Source organism: Micromys minutus (genome assembly GCF_963924665.1).
Source record: "Micromys minutus genome assembly, chromosome: 1".
In the NCBI taxonomy this organism is placed as follows: Eukaryota; Metazoa; Chordata; class Mammalia; order Rodentia; family Muridae; genus Micromys; species Micromys minutus.
This window is the reverse complement of record NC_137969.1, coordinates 223,495,232-223,511,114: the sequence shown is the minus strand read 5'-3', so window position 1 is coordinate 223,511,114 and position 15,883 is coordinate 223,495,232. Positions and strand designations below refer to the sequence as shown.

The 15,883-nt window shown below is 38.1% G+C and overlaps 1 protein-coding gene and 1 pseudogene across 9 annotated transcripts in view; one reads left to right on the top strand and one right to left on the bottom strand.

Annotated features, from left to right (window-relative positions):
* The window catches only part of GPHN (gephyrin), a 448,543-nt gene that overhangs the window by 21,516 nt on the left and 411,144 nt on the right, over nt 1–15,883 (bottom strand). For all 8 annotated transcript variants that reach the window (XM_080942493.1, XM_080942494.1, XM_080942495.1 and 5 more), the window contains one exon: nt 2,125–2,212. In XM_080942493.1, coding sequence (XP_080798619.1) covers nt 2,125–2,212 — 88 coding nt within the window. The remainder of the gene's footprint in view (nt 1–2,124; nt 2,213–15,883) is intronic.
* On the top strand, nt 6,131–7,017 carry LOC308435864 (L-lactate dehydrogenase A chain-like; annotated as a pseudogene). The gene has a single exon. The product of its transcript is annotated as an L-lactate dehydrogenase A chain-like (transcript).

The following is a 15,883-nucleotide window of genomic DNA, read 5'->3' as shown; positions in this document are numbered from 1 at the left end:
CAGTCAATTTCCAGGAGATAAAGACAATGATCAAGTCCTGAGGTCCTGAGAATAGTTAAGATATTCTTATCTTAAAATCTCTTTCCTGATGAATTAAAGTTCTAGTTTAAGAATCTTGAAACAGAGATAGCAAAATAAAGAAAACCAGTGTGCTTAATTAGCCTGGTTTTCTTCTAAATAAAACTCTAAGATAGATGATATCTTAGAACTAATAGATTAGATTCAGAAGTGTTCTTCTTATGCTTACAATATTTTCGACACAACTGCCTATGTGTACATAAGGTTTTGCCTCTGTAGAGGGATAAGGAAAGACAAACATTAGGTCTGCCCAGCACTATTCTTTCACAATTAGCTCCTTAGAAACTAAGATAAATTCTGTATAACATATTTAAGGTATGCTCTTGTGATATTAAGAGAAATTTGATGATAAAAACATGCTGCAAGTCATTTCCTATAGTGACCACAGCACAGGTTTTCAAATGCACTCTTTGGGTTTCATGAGATGGTTGTATTATGTGCTTTGCCTGGTCTAAAAGCTTGTGGGAGACTTGGAGGAAAGACTCACACAGCAATTATGTATAGCGAGAATACCTATCCATACTGCTAACACCTTCCTTCAAGCTGTTATTTGAAATAATATTCTTAGATTGAGATTCTTTTCCTGTATTGGTTCTGGAAGCTAAAATTCTGTTCTCAAAAAGGTCTGAAAACAAAGTTGTGAATGAAAATGTAGGTATTTTCTGTTTAGGTTACTGAATTTGTTCTCAGAGACAAAAGAGTTCAGACTAGGGTCAGGTTATAAGTTTAGACCATTTCATAACTGTAGGGGGCAGGGTCCAAGATTATATATACAATTATATATTATAAATACTCTAGCTCCTAAAAAATATTAATTTAAAAACCAGGCATGGTAGCACATCTGTTTCTCATTCTAGAGCTGGAAGCAGAGGGACCAGAAGTTCAAGATCATCCTTAGCTATATAGCAAGTACAAGGGTAGCCTGGGCTACAGGAAACCTTGATTCAAAAAAGAGAAAACTGTTAATTTATTAAAACTGTTATGATGACATCATAATTTCAAAATTTAAGTCATTATGAGATATAAGAAAATTTAGAAATAGGCAAAACATTTCTAAAATATTTTTGAGACAAAACATAAATTTGATTATAGCAAGGAATATTTTACCTTAATAATATTATTCAATGAATCTAATAATTGTAAGCTAACATTTCATTAAGACATACAAACTTAGTGATACCACAATGCTTAATCTGAGATTTATACATAATTAAGATATACAATATACAAAATATGAAGGCATATAAAGTAATACATATGTACATATTTTTTCATTGCGATTATCAGTCATTTATGAGTTGTATAAAGAAGGCGAATCTCTTCTTGTTGGGAGGGGAGGCTGAAGAATATATGGTGGGTGAGATAGTTGCCTATGTGAGATCATGCTCAAACTGAAGAGAAGTAGATCTTTATCTTGGACATAAATATAACATAAAGAAAATCCCAAGGTAAAAGTAAGTGAAAAACAAAGTACGAACAAAAAGCACCCTACAGTTTGTGGGATTTTCCATATGCTTCTGATATAAACACCCTGATTAATTCCATGGCATCTTTTTTTTTTTTTTTTTTTTTTTTAGAAAGAACAGCACTTTCTGAATCCTTCATGCTTTTGGCTTTGTGGGATTCTGATAATGAATACTAGATGCTTACTTAGTATTAGTGTTAATTGTCAGCATTAACGGTCAACTTGATACAACCTAGAATTACCTGAATAAGAAGTCTCAACTGTCTTTATCAGGTTAGTCTGTGGGTATTTCTGTGAGTGATGATCTTAATTGATATAGGAGAGCCCAACCAAAAGGTGGAACTATTTTCTTGATAGGTGGTCCTGGGCTAAGGAAGCTAGCTTAGCATGAGCCTGCAAGCAGCATTCCTTAATCGTTTCTGGAGGTGTAAGTCAACAAATTCTTTCTATTCTGTGTTGCTTTGGGTCAGAGTGTTCCTACTGTAGAAGCAGCAATCAAATCAAAAACAATACCAAACCACAATAGTGGGTTAAAAGTAAAATCATAAAGTGACCAAGTCCCAGGAGCTGATCTTCCATACCTTTTCACCCATGGATACACCTCCTGACGTGATTATAACATCAGCACGGCTGATGCCCTCATTCAAGGCATTGAGTAAGTCATCTGGGCTGGAATAAAAAGACAAATATGTTAACACAGAAAGAAATAAGCAGTACTGAAAACTACTTAAAATGTTACTGGGTTACATTATTATGAGAATAATGTGTTCTGTGTGAAATGTGAATCAAGTGGCTCTCTACAATTAAGAGTATGAGTATTAACATGGGAAACAACCTGCACATTGCTCAAATAGTAGCTACAAACACTTTCACAGGGCTTTTTGTTCAAACAATGCAGTAGAGGAGATAGTAGGGTGCTATAGGATGTCTGAAGTATTTTAGTTTGCCTACAAATATCTCATGTACCGAAAGTCACATGTCCTAGAATTCCTGGGTGTAAAAGTATAGTTAGTTACCCTAAGTGTTGACAGGATCACTGAAGACTTTTTAGAGAAAGTCAGGTGTGGTGGTCATGCCCATTATATCAGCATTCATGAAACTGAGGGAAGTTCATTGTTAAGTTTGAGGCCAGCTTGTGCTGCATAGTGATACTGTCTCAAAAACAAACCCAAACAACGAATGAACAAAAAAATCTTTAAAGCAAGATTGACTTGGGGCCTTGAAAAATTGGATAGATTTTGACAGAAAGAATGAGAAAGGGCTTTATAAACAAAAGAAATTGTACTGGTGGGAGTCTTGGAAGAGCAACTAAGCTTTTGGTGTTACCAGATCTGAATGGACAATGGCCTGGCTATAGTAAAGAACTTGGCCGAGATGAGGTAGGATAAGAAGATTTTGGTGGTTCCCTCAAGCTTGAAAATATGGGGTCTGTCAAATAGGATGTGGAAGGGAGGACCCCAAGGACTATGAAGAGCCAATAGGAGCTTATTGGGAAAAGGATAAGAAAACAATAAAAGCTGTATGGGTTACTGTATAAGAGTGAAGATTTTGTTTTTTAAAATAAAGTTGTTCAATTAAAAAAAAAGAGAAGGGTCAGGATGAATACTGGGGATTGAGGATAAGCATATTCCTTTTAGCAAAGAAGGCAAGTAAGTGTGCCAGGCCCTCCATGGTGTGTAGCTGAGGTCTGGGAGAAGAGGCACCTTATATCCAGCTCACACTCTCCTTTTCTGAGAACATCTTTTTAGAGAAAATCAGGTGTGGTGGTTCATGCCCATTATATCAGAATTCATAAGATCAAAAGAGTAGTGTTTACTTTCTGTTTGTCCTTCACAGACATCTGACACAAACATCTGAGAAGAGGGTGAGCCTGGCTTCTCATTTTCCCGGTTTGGCTTAGTCTGTTTATAGCCTAGACCCTGTTCTTGAGTTCCATGTGGTAACACTATAACCTCCCCAGAACTCCTCTTTTGCTTAGTGTCACTTGAATAAAAAGTTTTGACCATAAAGATATCTTTTACAGTGACTGAATGTGTTTTCCAAATCTCTCATGTCTGTGAAGCTGGATATCCAGTCACCTTAATGAACTACTTGATAAGGGGGGAGGGGCGGGGAGACCGCTATTGATGGCAAATGGATTGAGACTGCCTGAACTTAAATCCTGGTGCTGCTGCTTGCTAAATGTTAAACCTTAGACAAGTTCCTAAACTTCTTTTGCCTCAGTTTTCCATTGGTAAAGTAAGGATAATAGAATTGTTACCACATTGAATCTATGTTTCTTGGAAAGGTTAGTTGTCATTTATCCAATAGTCTGGCAAAGTACAATTTTAGTGTGGTAGGCATGTTTTTTTCTTTAAAGTTCTGAGGTGGTCTGAGGTTGAGATTTAAATCCATTTATAGAGTATGTATGAAAAGTCCAAATGGTAAGACATGTCAATTTTTCTGCTTGCATTACTGGGGTTTTTTAAATCTCAAAAGCAACCTCCCAAGGAGAATCTATGAAAATAAAACTCTGGAAAATGCTTTGTGGAAGGTTTTGCCTACCAATATAGGGACATTTTCAGATCTTCAGTTAGATGTACGAAAGTAAAAAACAAAACTAAATCCACTGTAAAGTGGATTTTAAAGTTAAACTGGTTAGGCAAAAGTGGAAGAAGGATTGTACTGAACTAAGTATTTTAAACAGATCTTATCCATCTTTTTCATTTTGATTTAAGGAAAAATACATGTAATTATTTTGTTATGTGGTAGAAACAGCACCTCACCATGTAGATTGTAGTTCAAGTGCATATCAACAAAATATAATTTTGTGCTGATTCAAGGAAACATTAGTTAATTTTACCAAGCTTATATCATTTATATCATGCCGGCCATACAGGATTTTGAAAAGTATTTTGAAACAAAGTATCAATCACCTACAAACCAATATTTGTAGGTGAACAGTCTTGGATAAATGATGATTTCAAAGAAGCCTATTTTTCAGTGGCTTTTCCCTTATTTCTTTCATATTATTCTGGAAACCTTTTTTCTATTTTGTAAAAAATAAATAAATAAAACAGCCAGACAAATGAACAAAACAAAACAAATAACAAAAACAAAAAAGAAAAGAGAAAAAAATCCTGTGTGATCACCTAAACACCAATGGTCCACATGAAAAATTACAGTTTGCAGAAGTAAATTACAAAAGATTTTGTCCCAAATTCTTACTGTAATTCACCTTGTTTTAAAGAAAATGTGCAATGCTACTTTCTATCTTGTGGCTAGTAGATTAATAAAATGCTTGCTTTTCAGTTTGGAAATGTCATCTTGTCTAGCATCACAGCTGGGCCCACCATCTGAGTCCTGTTCTCCATCTTCCTGTTTCCCATCTCTGACTACTTGTGTAGCACACTTCTGGTGATCAAAAATGATAGCTTAATAGATTCAGATGTGGTAACAACTAGAGATATTATGCTAGCTTTATAGAAAAAGAAAGTGATTCAGGGAGCAAGGTAGTATTAAAGTGAGACAGAGGAGTAGGGGCAGCATTGGCTGAAACTACAGTTTCTACAAACTCATTAAGCGTTTGTTTCACCAAGAAAAAATAGTTGTATGGGTTTTATTTTGATAAACATTTGATATATAGTAAAAGAAATATTCTCATGAGATTGGATTCTTGCGTAAAAACATAAAAAACAGAGTGTGAAGTAGAAATAGATAAAGATTTGCTTGGAATGACTATCAAAACTGCACAGATGGATGGTTTAGGATAGCTACAGGAAATGCACCAATATGACTCTGAACCCTAAAATCTGATGGAAACTAATATTTGATTAGACATAACTTATGGAGTTGTTTACAAGCCACGAATTTACTTTCCTTTTAGAATTCATTTAAAATTATAACATTTAATTAATTTAAAACATTTTCTGCTATCCCCTCAAATTAATAGCCTCTTTTCCTTTATTATTGTTACATATATACATATGTGTATGTATATGTATGCACAAATACTTAATTATAACCTTGAAAAAAAAAGAAGAATGCCAAGGTGGAGAGGGTGATTAGGAGGGAGGGCACCTTCCCGAAGACAAATGGAGGGGGAAGGATGGGAGCAGGGTGGGGAAAGGGGATAACATTTCAAATGTAAATACAGAGAGTATCTAATAATAAATAAAAAGAAAAAAAGAAATTAAATAGGAAAAAACATTTTCATCTTAAAATATTCATGAATATTTTCTATGTTTTTTCTGCTTCATACTTCTTTTGCAAGACTTCTTAAAATTTGTTTTATGTCTGCTTATGCATCTCTGATTGGTCTTATAGTCACTATGTAGCTGGGACTGGCCTTGAACACCCTACCACCAGTGTTGAAATTGCAGGCATTAGCTACTATAACCAATTGATTAAAAAAAAAAAAAAAAAAAAAAAAAAAAAACCAACAACAGTGCTGGAGCCACTATCACCAAGCCTAGGCCATGTTGCTGCTACTTGCCCGTTGTCCCCCATTATGCACTAGTGGGCTCAAAAGATTAAAGTCCAAGATAGCAACCCTCAAGGACCAGCTGATTGTAAATCTTAAGGAAGAACAGGACCCCCAGAACAAGATTACAGATGTTGCTGTTGGCAGGGCTTGTGCCATCTGTAACTTAATGAAGGACTTGGCAGATGAGCTTGCCCTTGTTGATGTCATGGAAGACAAGCTAACAGGGGAGATGATGAATCTTCAATATGGCAGCCTTTTCCTTAAAACACCAAAAATTGTCTCCAGCAGACTATAGTGTGACTGCAAACTCTGAACTAGTCATTGTCACAGTGGGGACCCATCAGCAAGAGGAAGAGAGCCAGCTCAGTTTGGTCCAGAGAAACATGAACATCTTCAAATCTATCGTTCCCAACATTGTGAAGTATAGTCCATACTGTAAGCTCCTTATTGTCTCAAATCCAGAGGATATCTTGACCTAACTGGCTTGAAAATCAGTGGCTTTCCCAAAAGCTGAGTTATTGGAAGTGGTTGCAATCTGGATTCAGCTCAGTTCCATTACCTGATGGGAGAAAGGCTGGGAGTTCGCTCGCTGAGCTGTCACGGGTGGGCCCTGGGAGAGCATTGTGACTCCATTCTGTCTGTGTGGAGTGGTGTGAACATTGCCAGTGTCTCCCTTAGGTCTCTAAACCCAGAACTGGGCACTGATGCAGATAAGGAGTGGTGGAAGGAGGTTCACAAGCAGGGGGCTGACGGTGCATATGAGGTGATCAAGCTGAAAGGTTACATATCCTGGGCCACTGGCCTCTCTGTGGCATATTTGGTGCATCCCATTTCCGCAACGATTAAAAGTCTGTATTGACTCAATGATGATTTCTTCCATGTCCCATGTATCCTGGGACAAAATGGAATCTCAGATGTTGTGAAGGTGACACTGACTCCTAAGGAAGAGTCCCACCTGAAGAAGAGTGCAGATACCTTCTGTGGAATCCAGAAGGAGCTGCAGTTCTAAAGTTCCCAGTGTCCCAGCCTTTTACTGTCTAGGCTGCAGAAGGTTTCTATGGAGACCACACACTTCTCATCTGAGCTGGTTAATACAGTTGTGTTGAGGTGGTCTGGGGAAGATCTCAGTTCCCACAGCTCGACCTTGCTTCTAAATGGTATTTGTGTAGTGGTAATCTGGTTAGTGTGAAAGTCCCACTGTCTCCAAGACACGCTGCCAACTGGGGGCAGGCTTCGATTATCCTGTAAGCCTATTGCTGTCTATCAAACACGCCTAGGCCAATGAGTTCCCTAGTTAGTCATGACATGGTTCCAGTGTGTAAGTCCATTATGCATATCTTCTGCATAGATGTGCTACAGGATATTTTATGTCTGTAGTGTACATTGTAATATCATATGAAATGTAACATTTTGTATATAGATGGTGGAACCAACCACTCAAGTGTCATGCTAATGAAAACACCAAATAAACCTTGAACAGTGAAAAAAACCAACAAAATATAAACCATCTATCTGTCTGTCTGTCTGTCTGTGTGTGGGGGGGGCTTGGTGGTAGACACTCTTACCTGCTGTGCCATCTCACTGGTCCCTGACTTTTTAACTTTTAACCAATTAAAAACTGAGTTTGTATTTGAATATCAAGATATCAACTTAATAAAAGGTAAATGGCATTAAAATAACAGACATTATAGTAGTGCCTTAGTTAAGGTTTTATTGCTGTGAACAGACACCATGACCAAGGCAAGTCATATAAGGACAACATTTAACTGGGGCTGGCTCACAGGGTGAGAGGTTCAGTCCATTATCATCAAGGTGGGAGCATGGCAGCATCCAGGCAGGCATGATGCAGGAGGAGCTGAGAGTTCTACATCTTCATCCAAAGGAAACCAGGAACAGACTGAGCATCTGTGTCTCCAAGTTCAACCCCAGAGTGACACACTTCCTCCAACGAGGCCATACCTTCTAATAGTGCCACTCCCTGGGCCAAGCATATGCAAACCATCACATTCTACTCCCTGGCCCCCATAGGCTTGTTCAGACACATGAGTCTATGGGGGTCATACTTAAACATAGCATAATTAAAAAGTACATTTAGTCCAACTTCTAAAGTCCCCATAGTCAATAGCAGTATCAACAATGTTAAAAAGTCCAAAGTTTAAAGTCAGAATAGATCCATCCAATCACATCACTGTAATCCTTGAATTAAGTCAGGCAACCAGCTGGGCAAACCCCAAATTCTGCCATTTCCATGTCTGATGTCAAAGCGGTCTTCAGATTTTCAACTCCTTTTTCATCTTTGTTGACTGCAACAAACTTCCTTCTCCTGAGCTGGTTCCACCCGATTAGAGCTTTTCTTTGCAGCTATCCCACAGCTCTAGCATCTCAAACATCTTGGGATCTCCAAGGAAGCTTCAATGTTACAGCTTCTTGTTTCAATGTCTAGGATCCACACATAATCTTCTGGGCTCCTCCAAGGGCTGGCGTCACGTCTCCAGCTCTGCCCTCTGTAGCACTTCAAGCTCAGGTTGATCCACTACACCTTTGCTGTTGTTCTTGGTGATCATCCCATGGTACTGGCATCTCCAGTATATAGGGGTCTTCTGTATAGGCTTCACCTATAGTCTGTCACAGGCTTCCTTCATAGTGACAAGCCTCAAATCCTTTACATGACCCCTTCAGTCCTGGATTATCTGAGGCTGTACTTTAATCAATGGCCTTCCATGGCCTCAGTCCCAAGCCTCAGCTGTTCTTCATGATGCCTTTATGCCTTCAAAACCAGTACCATTTGGGTGATTCTTACACATTACCAAGTATTGCTGCAGCATGAGGTACACCTTGGCTCTCTCTAGAACATAGGTTTTTTTGTCCCCTCAGAAAACACTTCCCAGAAGATTTCACCTCAGTGATGCTGGTCTCTTCTTAATCACCACTAATTTCTGAGCTCCAGCTAACCAGTATCAATTGTCCTGGTAGGCTCCTTCTCTTGAATATAAGGCCAGGGCCACATGGCCAAAGCTACCAAGTTCTGCTGCTTGCAGGAGCTGGAACATGCCCCCCCCCCCCCCGTTTTACTACATTATCACTAGATTCCTCTTTTCTAACTCCTTCACAACCTAAACTTGGCTGTTCTGGATCTTGTCTGTAGACTGACCTTGAATTTAGTGATCTGTATGCTAGTCTTTCTTCCTTAATTCAATTTAAAATTCTTGAACACAGAATTTAGCCCCATTTCACTTCCTGGTGTCCCTTTAATACTAAAACCATATATTTTGTATTTTTTTCTTTCACAACTTGCTCATTTTCATTAAAATGCTCTTCATAAGAGTGAACTTTAGTAACCACACAACAGAATTTACACCAGGATGTTTTGAGACTTCCTTTTTCAAAGCAATTAATCTAAATCTCTTCACCTTAACAGGCAGACTCTTTGGACAAGGGCAAACAGCAGCCGTGTTCTTCATCAAGATACTACAAAAACAGTTTCTAGGCTACTTACTGAAATTCTCCACTGAAACCTTGTGGGCCAAGTTGGCACAATTCAAATCACTCTCAGTAACAAAGTCTTCCATATTCCTACTGGAATGGCCCATTAAGCCCCAATTAAAGCCTTCCATGGCTTTCCAAATACAAAGTCCCCAAATCAACATTCTTCTGAACAAAAGCATGGTCAGGCCTATCACAGCAATTCCCCAGTCCCTGGCACTAACTTCTGTCTTAAGGTTTTATTGCTGTGAACTGACACCATGATCAAGGCAAGTCTTATAAATAACAACATTTAATGGCTGGCTTACAGGTTCAGAGGTGCAGTCTATTATTACCCAGGCGAGAGCATGGCAGCATCCAGGCAGACATGATGCAGGAGGAGCTGAGAGTTCTACATCTTCATCCAAAGGAAACCAGGAACAGACTAAGCATCTGTGTCTCCAAGTTCAACCCCAGAGTGACACACTTCCTCCAACAAGGCCACACCTTCTAATAGTGCCACTCCCTGGGCCAAGCATATGCAAACCATCACAAGTAGAAAGAAAACCTCCTGATTTCCTCAGTTTATTAAACAGAAATGAGAGTATGTTAATTTTTCCAAGGATCAGATAGTAAAGCCGCAAAACATAATCTGTCCTGATATTTAAGATATAATTCTCTATGTATTATCAATGGACACTTGAGAAATAAAATTAATGACAATAATGCTCATGCTTTAAAAGAACAATATACTTACTTTCATACCTATTAGTTAATTATAAAATGCTGTTATTTAGGCAGGATAGGAGAAGATACTGAAGTTGACAGACAGAGTGAGATATTCAAGGTCATGTTTTCATTTTTAAACTATGTTTCTAAGTGACCATAACATTCATATTGTGAAAGACACATCATTCTTTTTTTCCCCAATTTTATTGGATATTCTCTGTATTTACATTTCAAATGTTATACCCTTCCTCCTCCTCCTTCTCAACTTGCTTCCATGAAGGTGCTCCATTTCCCAATCATTCTCTCCACCTCAGTGCCTTGGCTGTTGATGGTACTGTTCTTCCCATGAAGGTGTAAACCCTTCAGCTCTTTCAGTCCTTTCTCCAGCTCTTTCATTGGGGTCCCCATGTTCAGTCTGATGTTTACCTGTAAGCATCCTCATCTGTATCTGTATGACTCTGGCAGAGCCTCTGAGGAGACATCCATGTCTGGTTCCTGCCAGTAAACACTTCTTGTGGTCAGCAATAGTGCTTGGGTTTGGAACACACATCATTCTTTAGAATCTACCTTCAGGCCAAAACTGTCAGTATATACAAATCTTATTTGAATATGGGGAATATTGTAGGGTCAAGTGTGATGGGTCTCCTTTTTATATAATTGTGAATAAAAATATATTAGTAAAAATGAAATAGTGACTCTATTTGACTACGAGAATCACTATCTAGGAGTAAACCAACAAAGGGTACTAAATGGGATAAATCCCAAAATAATAAAGAATAAAAGAGCAAATAGTACCTATCTGAAGCCAAGCAACAACAGAGCCAGGAAAAGACAATAAAGTTGTATAAATAGTAATGAAAGTTAAGATGGAAGCAAAAAATACTGTTAATCATTTATGTAAACTTTTTACTAAAGCAAACAGAATAATAACATTCAAGTGTATGGAATATACGGCTTTTGATTTTAAGCTCAAGTTTTATTTTATTGTTAATTATAAGAAAATGTCTCAAGAGAACAGAGATTGAAAATAACTGGCAAATGAAAACTGCGGGCAGGGTACCACTAGTATCAGTTAAAACTACAAGAAAGGAGCAGGAGGGGCCACAGTTACAGGTGAAGCTGATACAAAGCTGACAGCATTTGAAACCATCCCTCTTATCCAATGTTCTTCTTCCAGGCTCGGCAACTGCCCTACCAAATCCTTTCACAAGGTAGGTACTCACTCGGTAAATGTGCCAGATTAATCTTGGTTTTAAATCAATCTCTCTAATAGTAGATTTGGGAACAAACAATTCTAATGATATCACAGCAAATAGTTTCTGAGAATAGAAAACATCATTTAATATAATGATAAATGGCACTTTCTTTGAGAGGGAGCTAAGTAATGTTAAAATAGGATTGTGCATTCACATGTCTGAAAGGCCATTATATAGAAGATAGAGGCAGCTTATTTTAGAAGAAATGGAGATTTGGCTTAGTATTATAGAAATACATCCTAACTGTAATAGTAATAACATATAAGAAGAAAATGTGCTGCCTCATACAGATTTTTCTTAATAAAATAATCAAAACAAAACCATGATGACTAGTTGCAAAAGATTTTCCTTAGCTTTCTCTATGAGTGAAAGACTGGTCTAGGTAACATTAGAATATGGTGACCCACACCTTCAGTCCCAGCACTTGGGCGGCAGAGGCAGGTGAATCTCTGAGTTAGAGGCAAGCCCGACCTACAGAGTGAGTTCCAGAATAGCCAGGGCTACACAAAGCAATCTGTCCCCCCAAAAATTAACACACAAACAACTCCCCCTAAAACCAGCTACCCCAAATATTCTGAGCCTATGAGAATATTGAAAATTATACAATGACTACTTTCTCTTACAATGTGAAGCATAGAGGGAGAAAGATTTGAGCACTGCAATATGAAACTATTATGGGTCATACTGTTCTTCCTCTCAATGTTTTTGGGAGATACACACATACATCAACATATATACATGCATTCATATATGCATAAACACATATGCAGACAAATGATACGATAAAGAAAATAGATGATTTTCAATTAACTAATGTGTTCCTATCAAATTTTGATATAATTTAAAATAAAACATTTTTTATTTGTATTTTAAACATACTTGTAAGGTGCCTGCCATATGCTAAGGTTGAAATGTTGTAACATAAACATATGTGTTTGTGGAAGTTCATGTTGTTATAGACAAGCAAGCTTCTTTTATAGTGGTATTAATGACTAAAGAGTCACCAGTAAAAATGAGAGACATTGAAGGCTTCTGTGACCAACTCTTTTTCTTCTCCAAAAAGAAACAGTTCGGAGAGGAAGGAGCCTTTAAACATTGTGATAAAGATGCTGAAGTGTAGCATCTTCACAGTTGATAGCTTCTGGTATGAAGTGGGTAGGGCAGATCTCAAATTTTCTTTTAGTGGCTGGCCACTGGGAATTTAACCATGCTCTGGTGAGTATATAGGCAACACAAATTGTACTTTGGCAGGTGGGGAATACAAGGGTGGGAGGTTATACCTAGGAGGAGTATGAATGGTGATTAGGGTATACTGTATGAAGCTCCTAAATAATTAATAAATATATGTTGGAAAGAGAAAAAAAATAAACATATGTGTTTGTGTCTTTTTACACAGTATAAACATGTGTCTCTGTCCTTTCTCACTTGCCCAAGGCACCCTTTCTGTAGCAGCTAATTGCTAACCACTCTGTGCTCCAGACGGGTCACATCCAAGAATCTGCCCCCTCCCCCCCCACACCACAGACCACCAGACTGTCTTGACCTGTCAGCTATTTAAGTAATGACATGGAGATATTTTATTAATTATGAACGCTTTAGGCCTTAGCTTAGGCTTGGTCCCATTGCTCTTAAACTTAAACTTAACCCACGTAAACCAATCTATGTGCATGTTGAGTGTGGAGACCTTAAGTTGATGTACATTGTCTCCCTCCATCACTCTCACTCTATATGGAGTCAGGGTCTCTCAATTAAACCCAGAGTTCACTGATTGCCTAGGCCAGGTAGCTGACTTGCCCTGCAAATTTCCTGTTGGGATTTTAAGTGGTTCCATGCCCTTTCTGCTTTTACCTGGTTTCTGGAGCTAAGACTTTCAGTATTCATATTTGTTTGGTAAACACTTCAACCCTTGAGACATTTCCTCTGCCTCATTTTCTGAACATTAGAATCATTCATATATTTGACTTAAATAGAGGGGAAAAAAAGAAATCTTTTCTTCAACCTAGAGTCATGACATTCACTTCAGTTTCAGAGATGATGACTGATAATCAATACCAATCATTTTAAGTCCTAAATCTCTTATTAACAACAACAAAAAAAAAAAACCCCACAAAAACCCAGCTTTCCTTTACTTAGTTCTGTCTTTAAAATATGTGCTAATTATAATCATAATTTTCCTTTCTCAGTCTACATTATTTGTTGTAATATCTGTATTATCATTTAATCCCAAAGCTATGATGGCAAGATTGACTTAAAGACATAAGTGGAAAAAAGTTGCAAGAAAATTATATCTCAAAGTACATCCATCAGAGAATTAATGTGATTTTCTGAAGACTAGTCAGTTTTTGTGAAGAAAGAATATACAGTCTAGAGAATACGCCCTGGATTTTCTGGCTAACCAACAAATGTGATTTCAGAGGGTACCTGCTTCATTAAATACATTTGCTTCTGAAAAGTTATCTTTGCTACAAATGATTATCGTCCTGAGCAGCAAAAAATTATTCTTGCTTTACTATGAAGTCTGCTGTATAATTCAAGACCAAGACAAAGCCTTTAACCAAGTTTTAAAATCAAAGTGCTCAGGATAGGCAAAGGGTTGCCTCTGAGGGAGAGGAAGGGGGGTAAATACAGAAGAAGGTGGGATGAAGGTAAAGGTAACTAACAGTATGCAAGAGATCTGATAGGGGAAATAGGGAAAAGGGAAGGAAGAATAAAATTAAACTAAGGATGTTTGAAAAAGCAACAGGAAATCACATTATTAACTATTCACCTAACAAAACCCACTCTAATATACATAGTTCTGTATATAAATATACATATACAGCCTTAATGAGCTTTTCTCATCTGGGCTGATGATGTTTCTTCCAAGAGACACAGACCACCTAGCAAAACTGCCAATACCAGACATGACAAGCTCTCTTTTGAATTGTTGGTTGGGGCTGTCTAAAACACTTCCAAAACATATAGCCTACTGCTATTACCTTTTGCTCCCTCAAGATGTGGAAGGTCCAGACCCTATTCCTGAAGAGACCTAGTACTTCAGAAACAGTACCCAGAGACCCTTGAGTGGGAACTGATCTCAATTTCCCTTCTTTGATGAATAGTTTTCATGGTACCTGAAGCAGTATGTAATGTTACAAAGAAGGGAGGTTGCCAATAGTCCTAACTACCTGTGACACCTATGAACCACATCAATGACCAGCATGGCACGATAACCCCAAGGGTGGAGTAGTAGCACACATACCTTGACTGTAACCAACAGTTCTCTAATTGGACTTACAACCCACTCAACAAGAGGCAAACCATGCCTGGTATTAGAAACCCAGCTAATTACTAGGTGCTAGTGAAGTCATGGTTATTGGAGGAGAAACTACAATTGTTAATTTACTAAACCATCATAATCCCTAACAACAATTTATAAATCCTTGTCCCTTGTCCTTATACCTACAAATAAATCTAGTCTTCACACCTCATCAAGGAAACTTCTCTTTGCAGCAGATGGAGACCATTACAGAAAACCAAAACCAATCCAAAGGTAGAGTTGTGGAACCCAGTCCCAAAGGACACAACTACACAATACTTTCACACTTAAGGCTCAGGGAACATTGTGGAAGGGGATGGGCAAGATGGTAAGAGCCAGAACATAAGGGAGTTTGCTGTGAGATTGTGTCTCCAAATAATGTTAGAAGCTGCACCGATTAAGTCTCTCACCAACGTGACTGCTCAAATGTGAACTGAACTTGAATGACAGCAAAGAACATGCCAAAGTGAAGGGGAGAAGTTCACAAGGCCTCAGCCCTACACCAGGGGCAACCTGATAAATCTGGGAGTGGAAGAGACACCCTTCTCTAGGGAAGAGCACACCACATACCACCTGGTTGTCCAGTATCTAGCAGTTAGCCTTGAAAACCTATGTATGTAACATTATACACTGAGCAGGTTATATCTAGCAATATGTATGTATCTACATTTATGAATGCAATAACGGTTAATGAAAAAAGGCCATGAATCTGAAGGAGAGCAGAGCAGAGATAGATTGGAGGGTTTGTAGGGAAGAAAGGAAGAGAAAAATGTTGTAATCTCAGTTTCCCTCCTCAAACTTCAAAGTGCTCAGAAAGCAAATATATTTTTATTTTAAAGTACTTGATATAAAAACATCTGCTCATTAGGTTGCTCTTTTGTTTTAAGATGAGTGGAGATGGCAGATTGGGGAAGTCCTAGATCATGAGGATTAAAGAATACTTGCAGTTAATAAATACCCAAACAACAAAAGCAGCTTGGGGGCATTTACTAATTTCTTCAAAGAGCAAGGCTGACTACAAGCATTTTCTGGACATCAGTTCATATACCGTATACCAGTCGTGCTATCCATGGCTGTTATTTCCCTCTACTTCAGTTCCACAAGGTATCTTGGCAGTGTGCAGTTAGATA